The 27195-nt window shown below is 43.7% G+C and overlaps 1 protein-coding gene and 1 long non-coding RNA gene across 21 annotated transcripts in view; one reads left to right on the plus strand and one right to left on the minus strand.

Annotated features, from left to right (window-relative positions):
- The window catches only part of RHBDD1 (rhomboid domain containing 1), a 124975-nt gene that overhangs the window by 83070 nt on the left and 14710 nt on the right, over positions 1 to 27195 (plus strand). Inside the window, exon 9 of one of the 18 annotated variants that reach the window (XM_077869025.1) lies at positions 8545 to 8594. The exons of the other annotated variants lie outside the window; for them this stretch is intronic. Within the exon in view, the coding sequence (XP_077725151.1) occupies positions 8545 to 8579 (35 nt within the window). The 3' untranslated portion in view covers positions 8580 to 8594. Of the gene's footprint in view, positions 1 to 8544; positions 8595 to 27195 lie in introns of those variants that run through there. 18 annotated transcript variants of the gene reach the window in all.
- LOC144296121 (uncharacterized) lies at positions 1195 to 25422 on the minus strand. Of its 3 annotated transcripts, none has more exons than XR_013363281.1 (3): positions 25200 to 25292; positions 24521 to 24824; positions 1195 to 1446 (listed from the first exon to the last, which is right to left on the minus strand). It is a non-coding gene; the product is annotated as an uncharacterized LOC144296121 (long non-coding RNA). The 3 variants fall into 3 exon arrangements; XR_013363280.1 differs by lacking the exons at positions 1195 to 1446; positions 25200 to 25292 and adding exons at positions 21617 to 22705; positions 25322 to 25422; XR_013363279.1 differs by lacking the exon at positions 1195 to 1446 and adding an exon at positions 21617 to 22705.

Consider the following 27195-nt stretch of genomic DNA (forward strand, 5'->3'; position numbering starts at 1 on the left):
AAATCTGTTAAGACATGTGCTGTGATTGCTGTGGGGGTCTGCTTTTGTTTTGCCACAGGGATGGGCAACACTCAGCTCCTTTTCTGGAAGTTCTTCTTGAATTCCAGATGTCCTGAGGCAGATGGGGCTGAGGACCTGAGACAGGTGATGATGGGTACCTGAGCTCATCTATCACGGTCTTTTACAATTTGGGCAGTATTTGTTATTCTAGTTCTAAAAAGCAATATATATTCCCTGTGGAAAATACAAATAAGACAAAAAAAAATCCGTAACCCCACTACCCAGAGAAAAACCACATAACATTTGAGGTGTATCCTTGCAGCTACCCATAATGTAGGCACCCAGGAGAAAGTACTGCCAGTGTTTTGATGAAGTTCTTTCCAAGTCAACAAGAATGAAGTGCCTCTCCATGGTGCTAGGAGGGTTCACATACCCACACAGCACATTACAAAATAAGCATTTGTAATTATCTTTGTTCTTTTAGATTGGGAAGTGACGGCACAGACCAATTAAATGATTTGCCCAGGGTCACAGTCTAAGTGATAAACACCAGGCAAGAAGGCCAGACTTCTGTGTTCCTAGTTGGGACACTTTTATATCATAAAGTGGAACCTCTTTAGAAAAAGCATTTCTAGGCCACAACTGAATTTGTCAGTTATAGTAGAGACTTTTTTCCATATAGTCAGGACATAATTGAGCTGGAATTTTGTTTGTATTCTGGGAGGGGGATTGGCTGTTGTGATCTTCCTGAATTCAGAATCCTGAAAACTGAGATGAGTGTGGCCACTCTACAACAGTCTGGGCTACATCCAGAAGGACTGTATTCCTTATAGAATAACGATGACATTTCTCTTACTGTGGTCCTCACCTGTCCATAAATGATTAGCTAAGTTCTTTTGTTTGGTTGATTTTTGGTTTTGTTTAGGCAACAGATCCTGATAGAGTTAAAAATTGCGAAATCGTTCATGTGGGGAAAGAACACCCTTTTACATAAGAAACCTGCATCTCAGGTACCTTATAGGACACACACACACACACACACACACACACACAAAAGCTTGCTGTACACAATCATAAATCATCTGCTGAGCTATCATTTCTACCAAAATTTATAGCATATGGGCGTGAAAATATTGTTTCTAATATGGACACGTTAGCGACATTTTAATTAAGGATATTTGTGTCGTTCATTTAAGTAGGGCCCTATTTTTTGTTCAGTAGCTTTCCTTTTAGAAGAGAAATGACTCAGAACAAAAGAATAAATGTGCTCACATTAAGTGTGGCTTTAAGACATCAGAATTTTACACTAGGCTGTTACACATTTCTCCCTCTCCATGTGAGAGGGAATTATTCCCGTGGGAATTTCTACTGCTATCCACTCTGCCTCTCAAAGTCCTCTCGCTCAGAAAATGCACCATCTTCCATCCGTTTTGTTGTGTTGTGTTGCTGGTAAGAAAAATCAAGAGTCATATGTTGGTTTCCATTTATTATAGAATCACAAATAACTTTCACAGTGGTCTAGTTTCATCACATGGCGGTTCTCCAAGGGTCCAGAACTATTTATAATTCTGTTGCACTTAGTTATGGAGAGCCAGATGTGAGAGTCATGCATAATATGTATTTATATATCTTCATGAATCTCAATTAGGGACAAGAAATCTTCCTGTGTCACATCTGTGTTATTTAAATCTATTTTTGTTGTAACACAGGACTGAAATTGTGCAATGTTATGAAGATTACTATAAATATTAAGCTGATTAAAATTATATTGTAATCATCTGCTTTGGAAAAATTGCAAATGGCCTAATCATGCCACGATAAGGGACAGGTTAAATACATCATGATGTAGAATAATACTCAGCCATTAAAAAGACAGAGAAGCAGGTTCATGGTATATCAGATGAGAAGCAAGGATACAAGCTGTGTTCTTAGTAACAACTCATTTATTTTTAGGAGATCTAAATGTAGTTTAAAAAGGTTGGGATAATCCTTAACAAAATGCCACTTATCCTTATTTCTCAAGAATACGATTATGGTGACTTTTATTTGCTTATTTTGGCTTAACTCCATTTACTAAAATTTCTGCAGAATCATGTAGAGAAAGGAAAGGAAAAATATCATTAACATGAATCTGTGCATTGCTAAAAAGTATTCAATATTAGCCATGCCCTTCTCTGATGTTCTCCACAGCTCCATTCTGTTGAAGGCATCAGGTTGTTGCAGAGAAATGCAGAGACACTTACATTCCCCTCCAGGCTCTGTAGGCTACAGATGAGCAGTCAGAGTGATGGGGGAGACTGAGCAGAGCCCAGTGTCCTGAACTAGGATCTCTCCAGACCCTGTCTCCCCTTTTCCTTTCTGCGTCTCCTCCTCTTTCCATTTTCCTCTCTACTCTGAACCTCCCAGGCTAAAGTTATCCACACACTTCAGACAAGAAGGCTAACTGCTCCTGTTATCAGTAGCTAACGCTCCCTCCCTAGTGCAGTGATTTCTTTCTTAAGGTTCCAGAACACACTGGACTCTGTCCCAGTTAGGGGCTGCTTTAGCATGCAGGTTAGGGACCATGCCACCAGGCAGTTCCATTTTACCTGCCAGTATACGAAATGTAAAGCTTCATATATTTTATCGAGTGTGGTCCTTTCCTATCTTTTCCACTTTATCTGCATGAAAGGTTGTGTGGCAGTTGGAATGCAGAGGTTTGGGCCACCAGGGGAAGAAGTCTGGCACACTTTCTGGAAGAGCATTTTTGAATTGCAAAATACAGTTTTGTGTTACTAGAAAACAGTATGGGTTGACTCTTGAATCACTGCATTTAGAATTCTTTACAAATCAACCTAAACAACCCAAAGCCCAGTAGTTTTTAATTTTCAGCTCAGTGAGACTAAAAGGAAACAATTTGCTTTTGGCTACAGTGATGCTGAAAGCAAATAAAACGTAGCTAGTCCTTCGACATTAAGGGAGATAAAGTGTTTAATAAGTGTCTTCTAGAAGAAGTGACATCTGTATAGAACACCTGCTGTCTTCATTATAACTTTAAATAAGCTGTGTCTCTGGGGGTTAGCAGGGCCCTTCTTTTGGCATACACTGCTGTGACAAAGATAAATTTTAAACCTCAAGTAATTTACTGTCATGTGGAGGATGCTTTTTGGTAAGACATTTGGGGGTGCAGAGGGGAATAAGCCCCTGACTTAGATAATTCAGGTTCAGCAAGGCCCATTTTTGAGCATAACTTTGACACGATGATGGTTGTCATGTTATGACATTTCCTAGCCCTCGGTAGCTCTAATTATTTGCTAATTGTCATTTTAATGTTTTATATATCACAGGAACATGTAAACCGTTCTTCTCGGCATGGGGGCATAGCTGTTTAGTGAAATTCTGGATTTCTTGTTACGCTTTGAGGAAGGGACCTGAGCTGCACCTATGCTGATGGTGTGTTTCTGTTAGGCTTTTACTCATTATGATCTTGCATATAGGGACAGGGGTGGGTGGAAATGGAAGAACTTCAGGGAGTGCCTTCTCAGAGGCACTTCTAAAAATCCGCTGCCATTTTGGCAGATTACAATCAAACCAAGAATGATTTCCATAAGCAGTGGTTGTGAAAAGTCATGTGGCCCCAGAAAATGGTATTTAACCAGCAATGTGGTTCATCTTATTAGCCCGGGGAGAAAATAACTCCCCACCAAATTCTGCTGTATTATAGATAAGATTGTTTGAAGCCAAAATTAAAAACATCTGCTGTTTTTTTAGCTGCGTGAAAACTAATGCTTTGTCCCTCAAAGCAGCAGCAGTTGTGCAGATGCTGTGTACCCTGTATCTCTTAGACCTTGACACCATACAAGGGGGACATCTTCAGAGTTAATGAGCAATTAGGACATTCTTTCCTGTCAATTAACTGGCAGAATAATGAGATCAAATGAGCGGTGTCCTTAAAAACACTCAGACTTGTATTTTCTAAGACGCATGCCTTGCTCTGCTCTCTGCAGTTACATGAACAGAGAAACAACTCCTTAACATGAAAATAACTTCAGAATTGCACCTACAGCAGACAAAAGACAGAAGCATACAGAGAGGATGCCATTTACTCTAAACTCAGAATTCATGGATCTTCGGATCTTCTCCAGAGTGGCTGTAACGGAGTGACGTCATAACACCTGCTGTTACCTTAATTGCCTTAAAGATCAGCAGGCGGAATGCTTAGGTCATGAGGATCCTTTCTCTATGAATGAACGTATAACATCTAAGTTTGGGGTGATCTGGATTATTGACCCTAAATTTCAGTTAGTGGGTTCTAGACCATGGCTCCTCAGGATTGTGGTTTTCCCCCTGAACCACAACCACTGAGTAGTGAGGGATTGGCGCCAAGAGGGGAAGAGAGAAAATGGATAAAGACCCTCAGAGGTGAGGATGGCCTATTGGAAAAAACTAAGTTGTCTGGGATGGCAATTTGTTTTTCAGGTGGAGCCCTAAGTGGCAAGACAGGTGGGAATGTCTGTACACTGTGTTTAAGGGTTTCGTAGTTGGTCCTGGGGACAGTGGAAGCCACAGTGAGTTTTAAGTAGGGGAGCAACAAGAGCAGATAGGGATCTTAAAATCACCACACTGTGTGTGCAGATTGGGTTGCAGGGGGAGAGATGGTATTCTTTTTTTTTTTTTTTTAAGATTTTAATTATTCACGAGAGACAGAGAGAGTTAGAGACATAGGTAGAGGGAGAAGCAGGCTCCCTGCAGGGAGCCTGATCTGGGATTTGATCCCAGGACCCCAGGATCATGACCTGAGCCAAAGGCAGACTCTCAACCACTGAGCCACCCAGGTGCCCCAAGAGATGGAATATAAGTGAATCCTAGCATAACAGACACGATCATAAGTGACTTTGTATGTTTATATACACATGCATGCATGTACGTGTTCACGTAATCCATCAACAATGAAATGGGTTTTAGTGTTTACCCATTTCAGAGACTAATAACCAAAGGGAGGCCGACCTCAGTCACACAAGCTAGTTAAGTTGTAGAGCCAAGATGTGACCCCAAACATCTTGGTTCTAGAGTCTATGAACTTAATCATTGTTATTTCCCCTTTCATACTGTATCGGTAGCATTGTCATCATCATATTTTAAATAACAATAACAATACTAATATTCTATGCAGTGTGGCTAGTACTTTATTAGCTTAGTGATTTCTTTTGTATTCATATTAATTGGATTGAAATTATAGAATTTTTAGCAAGTCAGAGTTCTGTAAAATATCAAAAAAGTTTCAAATTAAGTTTTCCAAGTAGAGGTTAACTTAGGTCTTCTTGACCGACTTTACGCTTTGTCTGGGAATTTGTGTGGCAGATTTCATGGTTGAGTTTTTTCAGGACCTGCACTGGATACATGTGAGAGTCCAGGGGATATGAAATCCCAAAATGTTTTCCAACCCACAGGTAACAGCTAACTGTAGACAAAACCTTCTAAATTCAGTGGAAATACAAGAAAGGCAATATTAAGAATAAAGGAGAGTGGATTTTTATGAAAGATACAGCTCACCAATAGCAAGGAAGACTATGAATATATTCCTAACTATAGTGACCTCACTTGTTTTCTGAAAACAGAATAACCATTGTTCTCTTGTGTGTTTCCATAAGTGAATGGTGGCTGTGGGTGCATCTAAGGACTGTAATTCCAGAAATACCAAACATACAATTGACTAGTAGTTAAGAAACTAGAGGAGATGTTTTAGAGATTTTGGTGGTATTCAGCCACCTGCCTGTTAGAATCATCCAGGGAGCTTTCTGAAATTATGAACCGGGATCTATAGCCGGTGAGGTGGGGGTAAGAGAGTGTGCACAGAGAGGGCAGTGGGGTCCCAGGCACTGGGATTGCTTTGCAAGCTCCCCTAGTCCTCAGGTGGAAAGATCCTTGAAGACCAAAGTGGGAGGTTCCCATTTGTCTCTGCATCGCTCCTCAAGGAGCTCTATCTAGCAGAAGGCAATGAGCACCTTTGTTTTTTTTTTCTTAAGTTGGAGGTGCAGATACTACCACACACTTCAGTAGTACCTAGATTTCTAAATTCTTTATATATTGTCTTTAGAATATATGGAAAACATACTGTGCCAAGTATGAGCAAGATAGGCTACCCCTCTTCCTCCAGAATGACAATGAAGAACACATTTTCTGCTTTCAGAGAACTTAGTCAAGTATGAGAAAGAGGAAGAGTATATGGAGAGAGGGAGCCAGTAAGGAATAGCTGTTGTCTAGATGAAATTATAGCTAGTAGAAGGGAAGGGGAATGACCGGTTGGGAACATTTAGGGATGTGAAGGATGGAAGAAAGGGTGGCACGTGGTTTCTTAACATGTCTCCATGACCAAAAAAAAAAAAAAGAAAAGAAAAGAAGAACCATTAAGCCCATCTTACATCACATACCAATTCTTATTGGAATTCATGCAATTAAGAAATTATAAAATAACATGTTTGGTTTTTGTTTATTCTGTCCTCTAGACTTAAATCTTACTGATGAGGAATGTTCACATAAACACAGTGAATTTCAATGATTATTGCTCACAGTGCTTTTTTTAATTATTATTTTGCCTTTTAACATGTTTCTTCTTAGAGGAATGAAACTGTCGGGCCTTTTCACTAAAAGTTAGGGAAGATGCAGTTCACGAGATCACCAATTAGAGATGATTATAACCTGACGGCTCGGCTGCACCATTAAAAAGAGCTCTGTTGACACTTCCAGAAACTGTGCAGAACTGTTAGTCTACGAGCCCCGTGGCAGTGGTTTGGCCTTATAAGAATTACAGAGAGTTCTTGCTAACATAGTTATTCCAGGGATTCTAAGTCTGTAAAGGCTTTAGGAATGGCCTAGTCCTAACCACCTTGGCAGTGTGCACCCTAGGGAAAAAGTTTGTTACTGGCTAGAGCCACATGGCTTATCCATCCTGGAGCTTGACCTGGAATCCACATCATTACACTCTCCGCTTAGAGCTGTTTTTAACCATATCATGCAAGTTCATTTTTAAGCATAATATGCAATAAAAAAAAACTGAGTTCTTTGAAGAGCAATAATGCACATTACTAAAGATTCCCCACTACCTTAGAGGATCATCAATAGGATCCTTTGGTGCCTATATTTGCTTTGAAAGTCACTAATGAGCAACTAGAGTAGAGGTGGGGAGTTCTATCCTTAAAATAAGTTTTAACAGTTTCCAGTGATCAGCATACATCAGCTTGCTTTTTAATATGTCTTTAGGAACTGCAGGGGTTTTTCTGTTATCTTGTATTTTAACAAATATCCTTGTGAAATTATCCAGAACATTCACCAACTAGATTTTCTCTTTATATGTTGATTATTCTGATGCTATAAATTTTTGGCTGGATTGGTTTTAAGGTATTGCAAGATTTTTAAGATGAGATTAAAGGTCAAATTTACCATATTTTATTAGTTGTCTAGTTTTATATTTTTTATGCAGAAATGGATTTTCAACCAAAATCCGTTGTAGCATCTGCATCTCGCTATATTCAGAAATAGAAGATCCTTGAATCAGGAGGGACCTTAGCAGATACGTCCTTCGGTCATTTCTGGAACGCTCCCCTGCACTGCCTGTCAGACGGGCCATCTTCACACTGTCAGAAATAGGAGTCTCTGGAAGGACCTTGTCAGATAAAACACAGAATAATTCTGTCTTTTGTGGACTGTTGCCAAGTTGGTACTGAAGGGGATTAAAACTGAAACGACTTGATTAACTGACCCTTATGTAACATTTTATGGTATTTTATGGTAGTTATCAGGTAAAGTTTAGCCAACCGGCCAGAACAAACTTTGCCTATCAAGAATTCGGTTATTATTTTTTTATATGTGAAGGGGAAAAGGGAAAAAGGAAAAAGCAAGCAGAAGGAGCTTAGCATCTGTATACCCCTCCACCTGTGATGAAGCCCTTTGCAACCTTGTTTTCCCGCCTCAACACGGTATGGGTCTGGGCTTCACAGGCAGTCAGGCCCCAGTTGGAATCCCAGCTGTCTCTCCTTCACCAATGAACAGGGTAATTAAGGGATTTATGGGGATTTTGTGGCTGGGGAGTTAAGCCTTGCTTGTGGCGCTTGGTAGCCACCTGAGACAGGGGATGAAGGACACCTGGCATAGAAGGCACTTGCTCAAACTCCTCTTCCCACCACTTGGTTTTCCTTTCTCCTTTTCCACATGTTTGCTCTCTCCACTTATCTTAGATCACTCACCCAAACCTTTCTTTTGGCATCCATTTCAACTTTGGAGATTTCTCCTGAAAGGTAATAATGGTAATGGACACTTCAGCCACTAACATTTAGCAAGCTTCTTATGGGCCCAGCAGAATGAATACATTACATGCCTTTTTTTTCCATATACTGTTTGCAAGGTCTTCCAATCTAGATGGGCAACAGTTGAGGCTTAGAAATTAAATGTAATAGAGTCAAGGTATGAATCGAGCCCTATCTGACTCCAGAGCTCTTCATCACCATGCAGGTCACTCCAAGGATCTCCTTCTGGGAGTGTTCACTTCTGTCTCTGCCCCCATCGCAGATGGCAGTGGTTATGAAAACAGTAAGAAGAGCTAGTGCTTGAAGCCCCTTGCGTGTATGGACTCATTGGAGGCTCACCACGACTCTGGACAAGCCCTGTCTCTAACCCCATTTTTCAGGTGAGGAAACCAAGGCACCACAAGGCTAAGTAACTTGTCCACTTACCCAGGGTCACACAGAGTTAAAAGTGGTGATCCAACTATGGTTTTTAGCCCCCCTCCTCCCAGCTATCTTTCCCACCTTAACCATCCTGGCTACTCTTTGCAGTTCTCCAGTAACATGTGAACTCTTTTCTTATCCTTGTGATGGTCCTGCCAAAGTAGTGATGTCTTGGCTGCTTCATCCAAAGGCTACATGGAGACTAATGCCTAAGCAAGGAAGAACAAACAGCAAATTCATTAACTAGGAATCTATTTACAGTCAATTCCCAAGGCTCACTGTGTAGCCGGGTGCCTCCACATCATTTAGAGCTGCTAATAAATGAAAGTCTTTGCATCTTTCCAAGTGTCTTGATATTTACAAGTCTCGTATTTTACCATAGGAAGCAGCCTCCATGAGCATATTCATGTGTTGACAGTTCTAATTAATACAAGTAATTAGTCCTGACAGTGGAACCATGAAAAGAAGACCCATTCATAAATTTGCTAATTATGTTACTCTGCTTGGAATTTAATCGTGGCCTCGTCTTTCATCATTTCTGTATACAGGCAAAAAGGCTGTCTTACTAAATTCTTCAGACTTTCACATTTACTTCCAGTAAAGGAATTTTGTCAAGATGAATGTATCATTAGAACTTAATTCTCTAGCATGTGGGAAAGAAGTAAACGAGAGGCTGGGGAAAGCTGGGCAAGGAAGGCAAGAGAAGTCAAGGGCATCCATAGGTTTCTTTAAGTATCTAAACATTGTACTTTTCTGCGTACTTGGTTTGATGCCTTTCCTGAAAACTAAGTTGGTTTAGTTTAGGCCGTTGGAATGTCTCTGGTACAGAAAATTTGAAGATAGTTTGTTACTTCAATACCCAGTTGAGCCCTCTTCTGTCTGATGTAAATGGCCTGCATTTTCAAGGAGCTTTGCTCTGGAGTAGGGTTTCTTTAACACTGTTGACATCTTGGTCCAGATTAGTCCCCTTAATGGGGTGGCATGGAGCTGTCCTGTGCATCATAGGATGTTGAGAAGCACCTGTCCCCCACCCAGTGGATGGATACATCCTTCCCCCGAGTTGTGACAGCCAAAAGTATCTCCAGATATTGTCGACAATCTCCTGGGGGGCTCTCTTGCTTCCCCACCCTGCTTAGCTTTCTGGTCCGTTGTTTCAGTTACTGTCTTACAAATATTGCCTATGCCCTTGCTGCTCGGTCCTCCTTCCATCTATCTGGAAACAACCACAGATTTGAATGAGCCCAGCCAATAGGCTTCTCAGACCCTCCATCTGCCAGCTGAGTCTGATTGGAGACTCCTCCGACCCAGCAGAAGAGTCTGAGCCTATTATAATACATGTCAGCATCCCTCCTGGCCTTGACTGCCCAGAGAAAATAAAATCCACCTGTAGGTAATGACATCAGTCTCCTGTCAACTTGGGGTACCTGGGTGGCTTAGTCTGTCAAGCATCTGGCTTGGTTTGGTTCAGGTCATGGTTGGTCTTGGAGTCCTGGGATCGGGCCCTGCATCAGCCTCCACACTCTTTGAGGAGTCTGCCTGAGATTCTTTCCCTCTGCACTTCCTCCCACATATGTGCATGCCTGCACTCGCTCTTTCTCTCTCTCTCCCATATATCTTTAAAAACAAACAAACAAACAAACTACAAACTTACCTGTACCCATTCCCATACTTAACTCATCCCTCCTGACAACTGGGTGGGGAGGTCTCTTTCTTATCATTGTTCTCAGGAAAATCTTTTGTTCCTGATCATCCCTTTCTCCCTCTGTCTTCAGCCTGTCGGCCTCTACTGGATCCTTCCTATCAACATCGAAACATATACTAGCCTCCTTCCTGCCGCATCCCCAAAGAAAGAGAACGGTAACACAGCTGCCTTTCACTCACCTGCCACTTTCTTCCCTTGACAGCCTCCAGCCAGTTGCTTATCTCTTGACTTCTTCAACTCCGAATCTTGCCACCTCTTCATTTCATCATGGTATGGCCACCATTAATTAATCACCCAGCTCTAGACAAGTTCTCCAGTGACCTCAGTGTACTTAAAGCCTGGGATCATTTTTCTTCCCCACATTCTCCTACCAAAGCTAATCACCCTGTCTTGAAACCCCACCTTTTGCCTCCCTTCCCCCCTGATGCCCACTCCCCTGGTTTTCTGGCTGCTGTTCTGGCCTGTTTCCTTGGCAGGTGCACCTCTTTGAATTGACTTTTGAATACCAGTTTTCCTAATGACTTCATCCTAGGTGTTCTTTTTATTTTTTTTTTAATTATTTGAGAGAGAGGTGGAAAGAACATGAGCAGGAGGGGCAGAGGGAGAGAGAATCCCAGGCAGACTACACACTGAGCATAGAGCCCATGTGGGGTTTGGTTCTAGGACCCCAAAAGTCAAAATCAAGAGTTGGTTGCTCAACCGACTATGCCACCCATTCGCCCCTAGGTGTTCTTTTCTTTTCCCAAAGCTTCAGTTACTGCTTATATGCCAACAACTTCCAGATTTATCTCCACAGCTCAGATCTCTTTTTAAGCTTCTGATATTATATATAACCCACTCAAGGACATCCCAAATACAGCATGTACAAAACTGAATTCATAATACCTTTCTACCTCCCTGATTTATTCCTCATCAAGTATTGTCAATAACCAAGTCCTCTGTATTTCTTAAGTTTTTTTTTTTTTTTTTTTTTAATTCATGAGAGGCATATAAAGGCAGAGAAATAGCAGACAGAGAAGTCCCAGATGCAGAACTCGATCCCAGGATCCCAGGATCACAAACTGAGCCAAAGTCAGATGCTCAACCACTGAGCCACCCAGGCGTCCAATAACCGAGTCCTCTTGATGCTGATTCAAAACATGGCTCACATTCTTCCACTTCCTTCCATGTGCACTAGTCTGAGCCAGTGCTGTCTGTGCCCAGAAGGTAGGTGAAGATGGAGAAAGAAGAGCCAGATCACATAGAGCCTTTTAGGCCAGTCAAAGCACTTTTGTTTTTCTCTGAGATGGGACCATTAGAGGGTTTTGGGCAGCAGAGTAACATAATTTAGCTTTCTAAAGGATCATTTGGGCTGCTGTGTTGAGAATGGTCTGTAAGGTAGCATAGTGGGTTGAGTGGTGACTCCCAAAAGACCCCATCCGAATGTGACCATATCTGGAGGAAGAACCTTTGCAGATGTAATTAAGTTAACAATCTCAAGATGGTGGACCCCAAACCCAATGACAGATCAGTCAATTGCATCACTCCAGGCAAGAGAGGCCACAACTCCCATCAGGTGCCTTGGAGGAGATGCAAAGAGGTCAGCTTCTGAGTACGTTTTGAAGGTGGTCCAGAAGGATTTTTTGACAGAATAGTTGTGATGGTAAGAGAAAGAAGAGAGAGAGGGGACTAAGGTTTTGGCTGAGGGCACTGGGAAGTTGGAATTTCCATTAACCTGAACATGCAGAGAGAACAGATTTGTAGGGAAAAAACAGTTCAGTCTTGGACCTGGAGAGAGCGAGAGGATAATGAAAGCTCCATGTAGAGACAGTGAGGAGGTGGTTTATATGAGGCCAGATGACAGTTGTGTTTGGAAATAGGTTTGCAAGCCACCAGCATGGCATAAATGGTATTTATATTCCTGAAGCTGGATGGAATCTCCAAGGAAGTAAGTGTAAATAGAGAAAAGGATCAAGGACCCAGTGCCTGCATGTCCAACATGAAGCATGGAGAGAAAAGAAGATACCAGCAAAGGAAAGTGAGAAGAAGGGACCAGCAAAATGGGGAGAAAATGGAGAAGAGACAGTGGCTCCTTGGAGATAAGTCCAGGAGGAAGGAGTACTCAGCTGTGCCAGATGCCTCTTGTAGTCCTTGTGGGATGACGGCTGAGAAATGGGTCCTGGATTCAGCAAGGCCAACGTCAGGATTGACCTTGGTAACAGCTGCTTCAGGAAATGAACAGTTGCTGGTGCCATATAGATTCCACTTTTGTCTCTTGTTCCATCAGAGTTAGAACAGGGGTCCTGTGCTTTTAAAGGCTTGAGTTTCTTAACCCCCACCTCTACCCCTGATAATTAATGAAAAGGAACATGATAATTGACATCGGCTGCATTGCTACTACCAGACTCCCCAGCCTTAGATATTGTTAAATAAACAAACCCCTGATGTTACTCATCCTGGAGCTATAGTGAGTTGCCCATATGAGACGCAAACTTCATCACAAAGCAGTTTTTTGCCTTTGACTTAGACCATCTGGCCTTGAGAATTATGAAATTGGTCTCTTCTCTGCCTATAATACCTGACTATATATGGATAGGTTCTCCTAGGAGGGGCTTGTCAGTAATTCTAGAGCAGCATCGTACAATAGAACTTTCTGCAATGATGGACATGATCTGTGTCTTCCATGTCCAGTGTAGTAGCCACTAGCTACATGTGCTAAGCCCTGCAAATGTACAGTGGTTCCCTTTAACCTTGAGGGGTGGATGTCTGAGACCACAGGTAGTACCAAACCCTGCATGTTTTTTCCTATACATACATACCTATGGTAAAGTTTAATTTAGAAATTAGGCACAGTAAGAGATGAACAGCAATAGTAATTTAGAAGGATTGCGACAATAGACTACAGTACAAAGCCAAGTGAATGTGGTCTCTCTCTCTCAAAATATCATACTCAGCCTTCTTGTGATGATGCAAGATGATAAGATGCCTATAAGATGAGGTGAAGTAGAATGATGTGATGTAGCCTTGGTCTACTGTTGACCTCATGACAATACATGGTTAACAGCAGAAGCAAAACTATGGATAAGTGGGGCTGCTGTAGTTAATACAACTGAGCAACTGAATTTTTATTTTACTTAATCTGAATCCATTTAAATGTAAATAGCCACATGTGGTTAGTGGCCATTGTCCTAATGCAGTAGAGCACAGTTTCTCAAAGTGTGTCCTGGGACTTGTTAGAAATAGAAATTCTCAGACGCTAAGCAGAATGCCCCATTCCCAGAGCTCCTGAATTAGCAGGTCTGGAATGGGGTCTGAGAATTTGCTTTTCTAACAAGTTCCCAGATGATGCTTTGATACTGGTCTGGAAATCACTTTGAGAAGGTGATGTAGAAGATGGATCACCTCTTTATGAGGCCCCCAGGTCCCCAAGAATGAATCCCATGCATGCCACATAACTAATATTTTAAGTCAGGACATCCCAAATGTACCCTCTGCACTCCACGAAAATCTTTCTAGCTACTTTCTCATGAACTAGTAACAATTAGTTCCTGGCTCACAGAAGGGATCCTAAGTGTTTTTTGAATTACTAAAGAGATTTATATCCTTAGCATGGGTAAAGTGTCTAAAGTTAAGAACACTTATCCTGCCTATGACTTGCTGCATATGATCACTTTATGGCATTCATGATGACCTGTTAGTATACTTCTACTTTTGCAACCTATAATTCTGCAGCTTGTTTTAGGAGAAGCCATTGTTGGCATAATTGCTCACTCTGTATTTTGATAAATTTTAATTGTTACAATGCTGAGAAGGCAATTTTTGATAAGTATAGTATGCCCCCTGCAGGGGGCTCATTTGGAAATGTGTCTGTGAGAGCTTTTTTGTTGTCACATTGACAGGGTAAAAGTAGAAAGGTTGTAATCATCATTCAGTGCCTCAGGCTCAGGAGTGTTAACTGTCCTGCTTGCAGAGGATTGTCCTGTCCAGTGAGGAGAAACCAGCAACCTGTTCATAGGTGACAGAAATATCTCCTTGGTGAAATCATCACCTGTAAGGCTATGACCCTCCCTTTGCTTGTCCTATTTCCCCGTGAGCACGTAATCAGGTTTACTTATTTCACAGGAGGATGGAGCACTATCTCTTCTGCTTTTGCATTATATAATTTAATTCTCCCAGCGAATATTTATTCATATGTAAGGCTAAGTGCTATGTGCCTTGCAGAGATGTCTGAAGCCCAGGCCTGCCTGCAAAGAACTTATAGAACCAGCAGTGAGTTATAGAAATGGCTTAAGAATCATAAAATGATAGGAACAGAGAGGAAGAGTTACCTGGGAAATTACTCAAGTTTCAACCAGAGAAATAACCAGTGGGAGACATTTGTTAGGAGATTCATTGCAAGGAATTGGCTTATGCAATTGAAGGCGCTAAACAGGCAAGTCTGAAATCTGTAGAGCATGCCTGCAGGGCTGGTGGACTGAAATTCTCAGGCATGTGTGAAAGCTGCAATCCAAAGGTGGAATTTATTTTTTCAAGGAAATCTCAGCTCTGGTTTTAGGGCCTTTCTGGATTAGCCCCACCCAGATTATCTAGAACAATCTCCTTTAAAGTCAACTGATTATAGACTTTAATCATGTCTTGAATACCTTCACAACAGCATCCCAGGTAGTGCTTGATTGAGTAACTGCAGACCGCAGCTGGGCCCAGTTGACACATTAAAAAAAAGACCATCACACTAGAGACTGAGTGTTCAAGGATCATATCTTGAAATGTGTGGCATTTGTTCCAGTCCTTAAAGAGTGGAAATTCTCAGATGTGTGACTAAAGAGAATAGGTCTTCCAGAGAGTATTAAATATTAATAAAAATGAATTGGGGTACCTGGGTGGCTCAGTCAGTTGAACATCTGACTCTTGATTTAAGCTCAGGTCATGATCCTCAGGGTCATGAGATTCAGCCCCATGATGGGCTCCACACCCAGTGTGGAGCCTATTTGAGATTCTCTGTCTCCCTTTACCCCTTTTCATCCCCTCTCTGCTCTCACTCTTTCTCTAAAATAAAAATAAATAAAAGTAAACAGTAAAAGATACCAAGACAGGAATGTACAGTTGGTGTTAGCACACTGGCTAGTAGGTGCTCTACAACCTTTCTCTGAACCTGATCTCTGTTTCCTTATCAAAAAATTGGGTTGAATACTCCTCATGACTGTTCCCTAGGGAGGAATGAGATGATATTTGAGGGTACATTTTGGAATCAGTAAACACTATGAATGTTAGGGTATTTTACAGTGGTGGTGGTGGTAGTATTTGCATATGAAGTTTGGTAACAAAGCAAAAAACAAACAAAAGTCACACTCAAAAAAGGCTAGACAGGTAAAACAGAGCCTGATTGTTGTGGGCTTTGCCTAAAATTAGCATCTTTAATTTGGGGAAGGGGAGAAGGTATTCTCTAAAGTTTGTTCCAAATGGATTGAAAGGAAATAATATCTCTGTATACATAGCCATGCCCATTGTCAAAAAGATACAGTCACCATTTGCTCTGGGCCTAAGACGACTCAACATTTTTTTACAGAAGCAGACCTCTATTTTTGATGCAATATTGGGGGTGAAGGAGAGTCATTTACTATAAACTTATTGAATACTTTGCCTAAATAAGGAAAAAAGAATTAAGCCATTTCCAAGAAAGTTGTTCCAAGTTTCTTAGGTAATGGCTCTTGTAGCCAATTGACTCAGTCACCAAAGAAAGCTCCAGAAAGGGATGCTACAGTGAGTACAGTTTGACACACTTTTTTCTCCTTTTTCCAGAGCTGTGCTCTACAAACCAAGCTAATTTTGCCAAGCAAGTTCCCCCCTAATTGTTCAAGCCATATGCATTTTGAAGGAAATTTAATCCATATGTTCCTGAGTCACTTACGCCTAAGTCATTAAAATGTTATTTTGTAAATGTGATTTCATGTTTGAAGTCGTAGTAAAGTATTTTTAGGAGATTTTCCTTCTTCATAACGCTAAATTTTTCTTGGTTTGTTTTCTTGTTTTATTTAAACACACTGCACATCATCTTAACACATCCTGTGGTGAGACACAAAGGGGATCTCGAAGCCAGAAGGACGGTCTAGTCTAACACATTTGAAGCAGCCAGTTTTCTCTTCACACGAGTCTACAAATGTTTTCCTCCTTCAGTGTCTTCTCTTGTGTCCTGGGCTGCTTTGAACCTGGTCATATCCCACCCTAGCCCTCACCCACGCTGCTCCCCAAACGGGTGCCCATGAGAAAGAAGGGGGAAACCAGACAGCCTCTTACGATATATTTCTAAGCTCTGCGGCGTTATCCTTTCTTTCTGAAACTGAGTTCATTTTCCCCTTATATCTACTAGCACTGCCAGCTGGGAGGATTTAGGTGTTTCATAAAATGTCTACAAGAGAGAAATAAAATTGAATTTAGGAGCAGTATGGCTTTTCATTCTTAGGGCAAATAAGTGGTGGTGTCTGCTTAGGACTGAAGCCAACTGAAAAATAGTTTCATGTTTTTCCCCAAAAAAAGCTTTTTTTTTTTTTTTTTTTTTTCCAAACCCCTGTCTCTTTGAAGTCTTGTGATATGGACCAAGATTGGTCTGTGCATGAAGCATCCTAGTTATGTGTGTCTGTCCATCAGCAACATCTGTTGGCTACAAAAGGGCACCAGAGAGGCCTTATTTTTAGGGTTCGGTAGAGATTTGTCTGTTCTGAGTACCAATTCTTCATAGGCAGCAGGTGCACAGCAGCAAACATAGTAAGAGACATTTATCACCCAGAGGTCCCAAGATTTAAGGAGTTAAAACTTTACATGTCATCAGTTTGAACTTGTGAAATACTTTCCCATCTTCTTGTTTGTTTTTAACTCAATCCCCAAAACTGCCCTGAAGGCAGTGGTTTATGGCTTTGGGTCAGTTGTTTTTTTCATAAGGAAACTGAGGTTCAGAGAAGTTACTTTCTCAGATCTTTCACAAGGAGGTGGTGGTTGTTGGTATGTGCCTCTGACCCCACTAGATTATAAGCTGTATGAAAGGAGAGATGTTCTATCCATCATGTGGGGATGTTTGAGGACCTTTGTGGGCTTTTACCTTTTGGAGCCCTACTTTGTGTCATTTCAAATGTGTTAAAACATTTGACTCTGTGCCTTTTTTTTAATCCAAGGTGCTGAATTTTCATTTTTCTTGAAAGTTCTAGGTTCTGTTAGCAAGTGACCCACTAAACATGGCAGAAAGCTAGAGAGAGAGAGAGAGAGAGCCCCTTCCTTATGAAAGAAAGAAATACAAAGGGACTAAATGAGGAAGGGAGAAACTAGGATTATCTAAAGAGCCATCCTTTCTTCCTCAAACCTGATTTCACCCCAGAAAAGGGGATCCATTCTTATGTGAATGGTCACTGGGAATACTTGTTCCTCATGGACCTCTTTGGAGGCCTCCTACTCTGCTTCCTCCTATGCTTTGCCATTTACCTAGAACTATCCCCAGTGGGAGATTGGTATTTATTTAGAGTAAAGCTCCATTGCCTTGGGAGTATTTCTCAGAGCAGTTCCTAAATGTCACCTCTCCCACTGACTCTTTCTTCCCTGCCCAGCCCCCTTCAGCAAGAACTCTTCTAATATTTTATATTTGAGTTGTTTTCTTTTTTAGAGAAGGTGGTAAATTAGACCATGAGGAAATCAGCCCTAAAAGTTCTAGAGATTGTCTTTCTTGAAAACACCAGGTCTGTTGTGATTGTCATCATCATTGCCATCAGGAGTAAAAACCGAATGGGAAGAAGGCTTAGCTGCTCCGTTCATGGACAGAATTGCCACTGATCGTATCCGCCTCCAGCATTTCTGTGAGCCTTAGAACCGTTCTCAGGCCAATAGAGTATCCTGTCCTAAAATCATAATCCTGACTGTTGACCCATCCAGCTGTTCCCTATTGAGAGTCCCCTTTTCTCTTCAGGGGAACCATCAGGTAGAATGGCTGCTGGGCATGTACTGGACCTGAGGGCTTGCAGGGTCTGTGGGGAGGCCGCCTCACAGCCTCGCCACGCTCTGGCATCCTTCCCCAGTATCCGAGGCCTTGAGGAGTGGCCAGAGTCAAAGATGCCATTTACACGGCACTGGGTATAACAATCTGAATAAATAGTTTGGATTCCTACCGTTGTACGCCCAACCCTCGAAAGTTCTAAACATACTTTGATGTCAAATATAGGTCTGAAGTGTGGTTTGAAATCAGCTGTACCGTGTGCTCGCCATTAAACCAGGTTGGTGGGGAGTGGTTAGTTGAGGAACACAGAACTCTTTGAGGGGAGTTTAACTGCCCATCAACTGCATGTTTGAGTGTTTGTGGCCCAACATCAAAGAGAAGCTAGTGTTCTAACGGAGTTGGGTTATGTGTTATGTGAGCAAGAGTGGCAATGCCTTGTGGCCATCCAAGCCATTGGAGTGACCCCTTTTGCTGGAAGCCTTGTTGGAGCACATATGTTGTTGGAGCGCTGACTCATAGGCATGTGTGTAGTCAGTAGGAATGTGTAGTCAGTAAGTTCTAGTTCCAGAGTTACTGCAGGCTTACTGAGGGACCTGGGAAAGTCTTCTTAGCTTTTCTGAACTGTTTCAGGATCTGTGAGACCAGGGGATGTCTAGGTGGCCTTGTTAGCTTTAGAAATTCTATGTATGTTTAATATTGGTTGTAGTGCACAGGTCTCATGGATGTGAATATATGTACTCATTTACACCATATATCCGTGTTCATCTTAGGTTTACATGGGCTCCTAAGAGAAGAGACTACCTTATTTGTCCTTAATCTAGAATGGTGCCTGACACACAGGTGGTGTTTTCAGGTAATGGTCATCATATAAATTAAGGAAAGCAGGGGAGGCAACTTGCTGACATTTCAGGCAGCCTCAGAAACTCTCGGGGAATTAGAAATTACAAACTATAAACCGAAATCAAGGAGATCAGAGAGATGAGAAGGAGCAAACTAGCTGTTTGCTCTCCTGGCTGTTACCGGCTGAGTCCTAGCACATGATGCACGTTCAGTGCCTCACTCCGCACCTGACACACCATAGGCACACAACATTGTCAGCTATCACCAGTAGGAAGAAGAAGGTGAGTTTCCTAGTTTGCCAAAGGTTATCAGACGAGGTGGATCATCACGCAGTAGAACCGCAATTTGAGAGCACGTTGACTTTCCACCAAATTTTCCTGGAGTTAACATTTGACTCCCAGGACCTTTTCAGTGTCAGGCCCTGGAACGGCGGGTCTCTGGGTGCAGTGGTGAGCGTAGGCTGTGGATGTGATTCAGCTGAGCCAGGGCCTGGCCCCACGGTGTTGTGTGTTGCTTTTTTTGAGTCCCGAAGATCCAGGTGGTGACAGCTGTCAGGTCTCTTGTTGGTTAATAAAGACGTACAGAAGGGACATCTGGCTGTTTGATTCTTCTATTTAGTTGAAAAATAAATAGAAGTTTACCCCGGAAGTGACATGCATAGGGATTTCCTTCCAGGCATGAGGATACTCTTAATGACTGGTACCCATCACTGAGGGCAAGGTGGGGGCCTGCTCCCAGCAGTGAGTGACCCATCATGGCAGTGGTGACAAGGGCATTGTCCTGTAATTGGAGTTGCTCCCGGAGGGTCCCTGGCCTTGCAGGTAGGTGATGTGATGCCCCCTTTACCGTTTTTAGGCCATACATCTCTTCAGACTGGGCTCCCGTGGCACAGATGAGGCCTGGGTCGGCTGGTCTGATGGCTACATATGGACCAACATCAATGCCAGCTGCCCCAACTCCTTCACTGCTGTGACCCTGTGGAGGGCAAGGGGGGAAATCGGGTCTCATAGTGTGTGTGGGGGGGGAGTTGTGTTTTTAAAGCTGCAGCTTATTCCTTTCCTTTAATTGGCAGTTCCATTTCTAACACATGAGCCTTCAGACCCAGGCTTTTGTGGGGTCTCCGAGGGATTAATGTGGTGCCAGGAGGATAAAAGAGCATAAGGAGAAATGCTTTTTGACAGGACCAAGTGGAGTAGATGCCCCTGAGGCCCTCACTCAGGAGTGGTCATCTCCTTGAGGAAGGGCCCTTCCTCCTGGAGTGAGCCAGTTCTTGATTTTCCTGACACTTTCTCATTTCCCCTCGGAGCCCTCAGAAGCCAGGCCAATCCCAGCTAGATAGCAGAAACTGTTGGTTAATCTCTTTCTCTCTCTTCTTTATTTTTAAGAATTTATTTTTTTGAGAGAGAGAGCACGAGAGTGAGCATGATGGGGTGGGCTGGAGAGGGAAAAGCAGACTCCCCGCTCAGCGAGGAGCCCAACATGGGGCTTGATCCCAGGACCTTGAGATCATGACCTTGAGCCGAAGGCAGACACTCAACCGACTGAGCCACCCGGGCTCTTAATGAAAGGCGGCAGTTTGGTGCAGAACAGGGAAGTCTGCTTGGATGCAAAGACACCGTCCAGCGTTGCCTAGTGCAGAAGGGCATGGACATGGGTGTATTTCTACACAAAGAAGGAGTCCTTGAAAATCTATTAGGCTTAGAATTTTCAACAATGATCTAAACATAGACTCCTCAACTATTGCCTTTTATCCAAGCACATTAAAAGTTGAGGTGATGCCTATAGAAACTACATATGATTTAGCAAATAGTTAAGAAGAGATCGCCATACACACAAGTCAAGTTCCGCCTCTGCCCACAGGAAGCAAGAGCTGAAAACGCGCCCCCGAGGGCTCCGCTGAGTGCGTCTGGCTGCAGGAGTAAAGCTGACGGAAGCCGAGGTGCTGTGTTCCTTCTCTAGGTCTGAGCAACGGAGAAAATACGAGAGCAGTCCCACTAGTGGGCTCAGTTCAAGTAGTCAGCCTTTCTGCCTCCACTGGCATGGCCCACCTGACTGGTTACAAGTCTCGATTCTTTGGAGACCAGGTGTGGATTGGAGCAAGGATGTGACCTCCTGAGCCTTTGGCACGAGGGACACTGTGAGGTGTGATAGAACTGGCCGCTGTCCCCTGGGGGCCAGCCCAAACATAGCTTCCAGGCAGGGCCTGCAGGGGCAGCCTGTGCCCTCCGCTCATCCTGGATCTTGGACATAATCCGCACCCCCCCCCCCCGCCCACTTATTAGGCAAGAGAAACAAGGATGCCTAGTCATTGACTTCCTAACTGCAGCCACTGCAGCGAGCAAGGGATGGGCATGTCCTCAGATCGTGATGATTTGTCAGGAATTACTAAGACCCACACCCACCCCACCCCAGCCTCACCACACCCCTGAAGCCCCTTCTTTGATAATGGCATCCTCACTGGTGCAGAATGTGCTCAGATTGAGTGCCACCTCCACTTAAGCTCTTCTAGAACATTCTTCTCCCTGAAAGGAGGTGAAAAGGAACTGGTCTGAATTCATAGATCATGTTACCGTCTCATTTTGGAGGGAGGGGAGAAGCGAGGATGAGTAGTCGCCTGGTTCTTCGGTGTTGCTTGGTACAGGAACCGCAGGCCCGGAGCTCCAGGTAGCCGGCTGTGGGGTGTCTGGGGCGGGGACTTCTGGCCCGGGGCGTGCAAGCAGCGGCGGTGAGCCTCACTGACCATGATGTCATTCTTGTGATTTTGTTTCCACCTGGTGGTACTGCATAGAGAAAACTTGCAGCTCCGTTCATGCAGCCACCCCACCTCCTGCCCCTTAAAGAGGAGGCATTGTCTTATTCTAAGGGCCCCCAAAGCAGTAGGGCACCGGCACAAGGCCCCATGTTTGGTACAAGACACAGGTTCCTACAAACTGGACTCGGAAAACAAGCCACTGCTCTCCCGAGGCCCCTGTCTTGGGGGAAAAGGAGACTTTTGTGGTCATTTGGTTCTGCGCCTTTGTTTCTGAAATGAGGACCTCCAGGCACAGTGAGGCAAAGGGACCATCCTGAGAATGTGCATCTCTGCTTTCTCGGTTTGGACTTCTGTCCCCACTTCAGCTTGTGCCCCCTCCGTTTCGTTTTGCATTCAGTCGAGTCTTGCCTTTATGACTGCCTCCTCTTTTTTCTCTGTAAACATTAATATGAAGTATATTTGCTTTGCTTTTCAGCCTGGCCTGCCCTCTGTGTGTCCAAAATAGCCAGCTGGAATTCATGAGAATGTTATGTCTTCAGATGTTTATAATCCGAAAGAATCCCTTATGGTTTTTTTTTTTTTTTTTATAATAAAACTACTTGGATGTCGGTATTTTATGTTGGAAAGGCGAGCCAAGTTCACAATGCAGCAATTACAATGCAATGCATTATGTATAATTTGTAGCGCGCCCCAGGAGCAATGGTAAACCGTGAAATGCCGTCCCGGCCTCACAGCATAATTAGCAGGATCAAACGCTGTGCAGAGAGAAGCACAATAGTTGTCGGCCGAGGTCAATAAAAGTAAGGAAAAGTTCTGATAAAAGCAGTACACCCCAAATTATATAAAGAGCAGCCCCTATATCAGGCTGCAAATATGTCAAAAGCCTTCACTGCTAATTGAAGAAACCTTTTGAGGTTTAACAGCTCATAAATTTGCACTGGGAATGCCCTATTGTTCTGGGGTTATAAGTCTTGTCTTTGAAATTTAACAGTTGTACTTTTATATTGCATTCCTCCAAGAGTACCATTGTAAACATGAAGGGTTTGCATTTTAACATAAATTTGAACAATGTGGTTTTAAAAGGGCTCGCCACATCAAAGGGAGGCTGTTTGGGCATGTTTTATAAATTCTTTTTTTTCTATAGTATTTAAAGCTACAAATGACTCATAGAAGTCTGTTCCATTTTTATCAGTCATGTTGGTATAGTGTCCTCATTGGGGCTTTTTAACTGTCCTTATTTTTTCTAACCTAAGAGCATCTGAAAACAGGTCTAGGCCTTTTGCCAAGTCAGTTGCCCTTAATCTACTATCCTCAGACCCGTAGAAACAGTTCTAGAAACGTGGTTATACTTGGTCTAAATAGCAACAAGTTCTGTGCCTTTTCATGGTCTTTTTTTTTTTTTTTCCTTAGCTCAGAATATCCAATGTATCAACTTGCAATTTCTTCTTTTTTCATGTACCAATTACGGCCCCTCCCATACCCTCATAGCCTCCCATTTAAAAAAAAAAAACCACAAATCTTTTTGCTGAGCCACTGGTTAAAGTGAAGAAAGTTGGATTTTAAAGGGAGAGATGTGGGTGCTGGTGTCCAGAGCAACCTGGTGGTGTATAGAGAAAGAACACTAAGCTTAGATACAACCCCTGGTATCCAGGCCATATTATTTGCTGGCTCTGAAACCTCAGAACACTAAGCTTAGATCCAACCCCTGGTATCCAGGCCATATCATATGCTGGCTCTGAAACCTCAGAAAATCACACACCTTCTGGAACCTCAGTTTGGCCATCTATAAAATGAGGACATCTAGTTACTACGCTGCCCCTCTGTCCCTCCTTCCCTCTCAGTCATGCATCTGTTTATTTATTTATTCATCCTTAGAGAAAGTGAACACAACCCCTCACTCCTCTTACCCACAGAGCTCATAGCCCAATGAGGATGCACATTCCTGAAATAATGAGTCCTGTCAAATTAGCAATGGGGGCGCCATGTGCTTTGAAGGAAGGGGACATGCTCCCATGAGAGCCCAGGGCAGAGGACCTCACGGAGGGTTCAGGGGATACAGTCCCTTTCCTGAGGATCCAGTGTTTGTGCTGGTTGTTGGAAAAGGATAAGCAGTGAGTGGGAAGGGATGGAAGGCAGGTGTCCTGGGCTGGGTACAAATTTTGATGTTTATACTTAAAGAAAAGGAAGCCCTGGGCAGGCAGAGGATGAACTGGATCAGGTGCATGTTTTCCAAAAGCTCTCCCACAAGTGTGTGGGGAATGGCCTGCAGGAAGGCCAGAGAGAATGTGAGGAGATCATCTAGGGGCTCAGATGCCAGTCCAGGCTCCCAAAACAGGTGCTCAGGCAGGGGTGGTGATGGGGCAAATGGAGAGAAATGGATGAGTTCGAGAACCATTCAGATTAAAATGACAGGGTTTGGTGATGTGTCACAGAGGGCCAGGTGAGAAGAGGGAGATGTCCAGGGTGACTAGGGTCTGGGTATGTGTGATTAACTGGCTGTATGGAGGGAACATTCCCAGGATGGGGCTGCCTGGAAGGGGGTTATTAGTAAAATAACAGGTACTACTTACTCTCGATGGTTTGGGGCCTGGCGCTGACAGCCTCTGATTCGTTCACTTCTGAGCACATCTACGAAGCCGATTTCTGCAATTCACAGATAACAAGTCAAAGGTCGGTGAGGAGGGTAACATGTCCAAGGGCGCAGGACAAGGAGCAGGGGTGGTATTCAAACTCAGGTCCATCTGGCTCCGGGAAACCCTTCCCTTGCACTGTCCCCAGCAGAGCCAGGGAGCAGAAAGGCACTTTTGTAAGACACCAGTGTCCACTCCAGGTTTGACAAGGGAGGTGGTGTGGGTTATGCAGGATGAAATGAGCCTAAAAGAGAAAATAAAGAAGCCGAGTGTTAGGAACAGACAGTGGAGGGACCTGGCTTCTCTTTCTGCTGCTGTAGCCGCATCAGCTGGAAAACCACTTACCCTCCCTGTGCTTCTGTCTCCCATCTCCAACATGAGCCGATTGGATGCAACCATCCCAAGTGACCCCCCTCCTTGCTCGGAAAACCCATGATTTTTGTGGTGGGCTAGACACATCTCATTCAGAATCTCCTGTCCACACTCGATCAAAACGTCAGAGCTTCCTTAAAACCATAGACTGGCCTTCCCGTAGGAGCTTTTAATCTGTCCGTAGCACACACTGAGATACGTCCAGAGAGGAGGCTCAGAAAGCAACATACTCCCTCCCTTCACTTACATCCATTTTCCAGGATAATTTTAGACTCCTCACTTGGCACTTCAAGTTCAGAAAGTTTAGTCCCGTGGTCTCCCTTAGTGTTCATAAAGTAAGTTTTATTCTGCTAGAAATTATTAACAAACCTGTAAGAATAAGTCACTGTTTGTTGTTACTGAGTACCTCTCCACAGCAAAGGCCGTTATAGAATCCTTTCAGAGCAAATTCTAGGTCAGCTGGAGGCAGCCCTTCCAGGGGTGTGAGAACAGTCTGAGAAAGCCCCCCAGGCCTTCCCGAGGCTGGGTGGGGAGGGCTCATGTAGTAGAGATGTTTCGGTCATGGGGCGTGTGTGTGTGTGAGAGAGATAGAGAAAGTGTGTGTGTCACACACACACACACACACACACACACACACACACACACACATGCTCTCTAATGGGGCACATGATCAGAATGCAGTGTGGATGGCAGTGAGTTGACCAGACCTAAAAGAACACTCAAGAAAGTGGCACTTAGGCTCAGGCTTAGGCTAAATACCATCGAATACAGAAGAAGCAAGCATGTTTTTTAAACAACCATCGTACTTGTGGGCTAGCTTATCACATCCCAGAAATCCGCAAGTGCCACAGCTCAAGGTGGACCCTGACCCACACAAAGACTTTCTCGGCTCTAACATGGAGAGCAAGGCTCCTGCCCATTTGTGTACCCCCCACCGCCCACAGCCTCTCTCAGCCACTCATCTCATGGGACTTATCCACAGAGAAAGTCTCAAAGGTTGTGCTGTCCTCACCTTCCTGGTGTGGACACCTTGGTAGAGGAGCCCACCCCAATTTTCTGAGCCGCCAACTGTCACCATTCACAATTCTTGGCCGTCATACTTTGGACAAGGGTGTCTCATCCTTCTTTCCCTATTCCCACCTCCTCCCTCTCTTGCCCCTCCCCACCCTTTTTTTTTAAACCATCTGGCTCTAGTGTTCACGTTTTCTTGTTTGCTCGTGGCTGGGTGCAGAGCTTATTTCCCTGGGAGGCCCCCAGCCTGCCCCTGCCCACCCACACACCTCGGACCCACCATGGCACACCCCGTGACAGGGCTTCTCAGAGTGTTTTGTCTTCCCCTCGCCCCACCTGCCATGAAAGGAAGCAGGCGGCTTTCAGCTTTCGTGAGAGCTTTGAATCACGATGTTCCCCTTGGCCATCAAAAATCTCAGGGACAGCTTCCTAGGTCAGGGATTGTTTTTCAGTTCTGTGTTGATATCAGTATCTCTGGACATGTGGTTATGCACTAATCAGGCCTATGGCATTAGAAAAGCAGAAATAATTTGAACTTTTTAAGTGTTTAAGATGTGTTGGGCTTGGATATGCGTAATACATTTCCTATCTCGGCCTGTTCCTAGCTACTGTAAGTTCCCTAAAGTATCGTGAACCCCAGAGCCCAGGAAAACTTCAGGAATTTCATGGAGGAAACAAACTGAATTGTGTTCTGCAGCCTATGGGTGTGTAGCCTCCCCTCACCCATGAATGGCTCAGGGTTTGGGAGCTGGTTAGTGACCCAAGCCAAAAACCAAGATCCCAGACCTTGAAATTTCCTTCCTGCCACCATTTACCTATGTTTCCCTCAGTGTGCTTTGGCCCCGCTGTCCTGGCTCGGTCATCCTGACCCCCTCTGTGCCCAGCCCCGATGGCAAATTAGTTGATTCTTTGCCCATTTACCAAACATTTGTGATGCACCCACCGTGTACCTAGCACCAGGGATCTAGAGATGCACTGCTTCTTTCCAAGGATAGGATGAGGGATTCTGGGCCCGTTGCATTTACTCTGATGTTATGACTGATGGAATCTTCAGGGCAGCACCATAATGGTTTGTATATATGGTATCTTCAGGAGAGCTGGATCACACATCATCCGGGATTGAGCATTAACAACCCAAGACCCTACCAGCCATGCTGCTGGTGCCAATGCTGAAGGCCAGATGACTCCCCAGAATACAGTGTGGGATTCTTCTGATCCAAGTTTCTCCAAGT

This window comes from Canis aureus, chromosome 24 (assembly GCF_053574225.1).
Source record: "Canis aureus isolate CA01 chromosome 24, VMU_Caureus_v.1.0, whole genome shotgun sequence".
Classification (NCBI taxonomy): domain Eukaryota; kingdom Metazoa; phylum Chordata; class Mammalia; order Carnivora; family Canidae; genus Canis; species Canis aureus.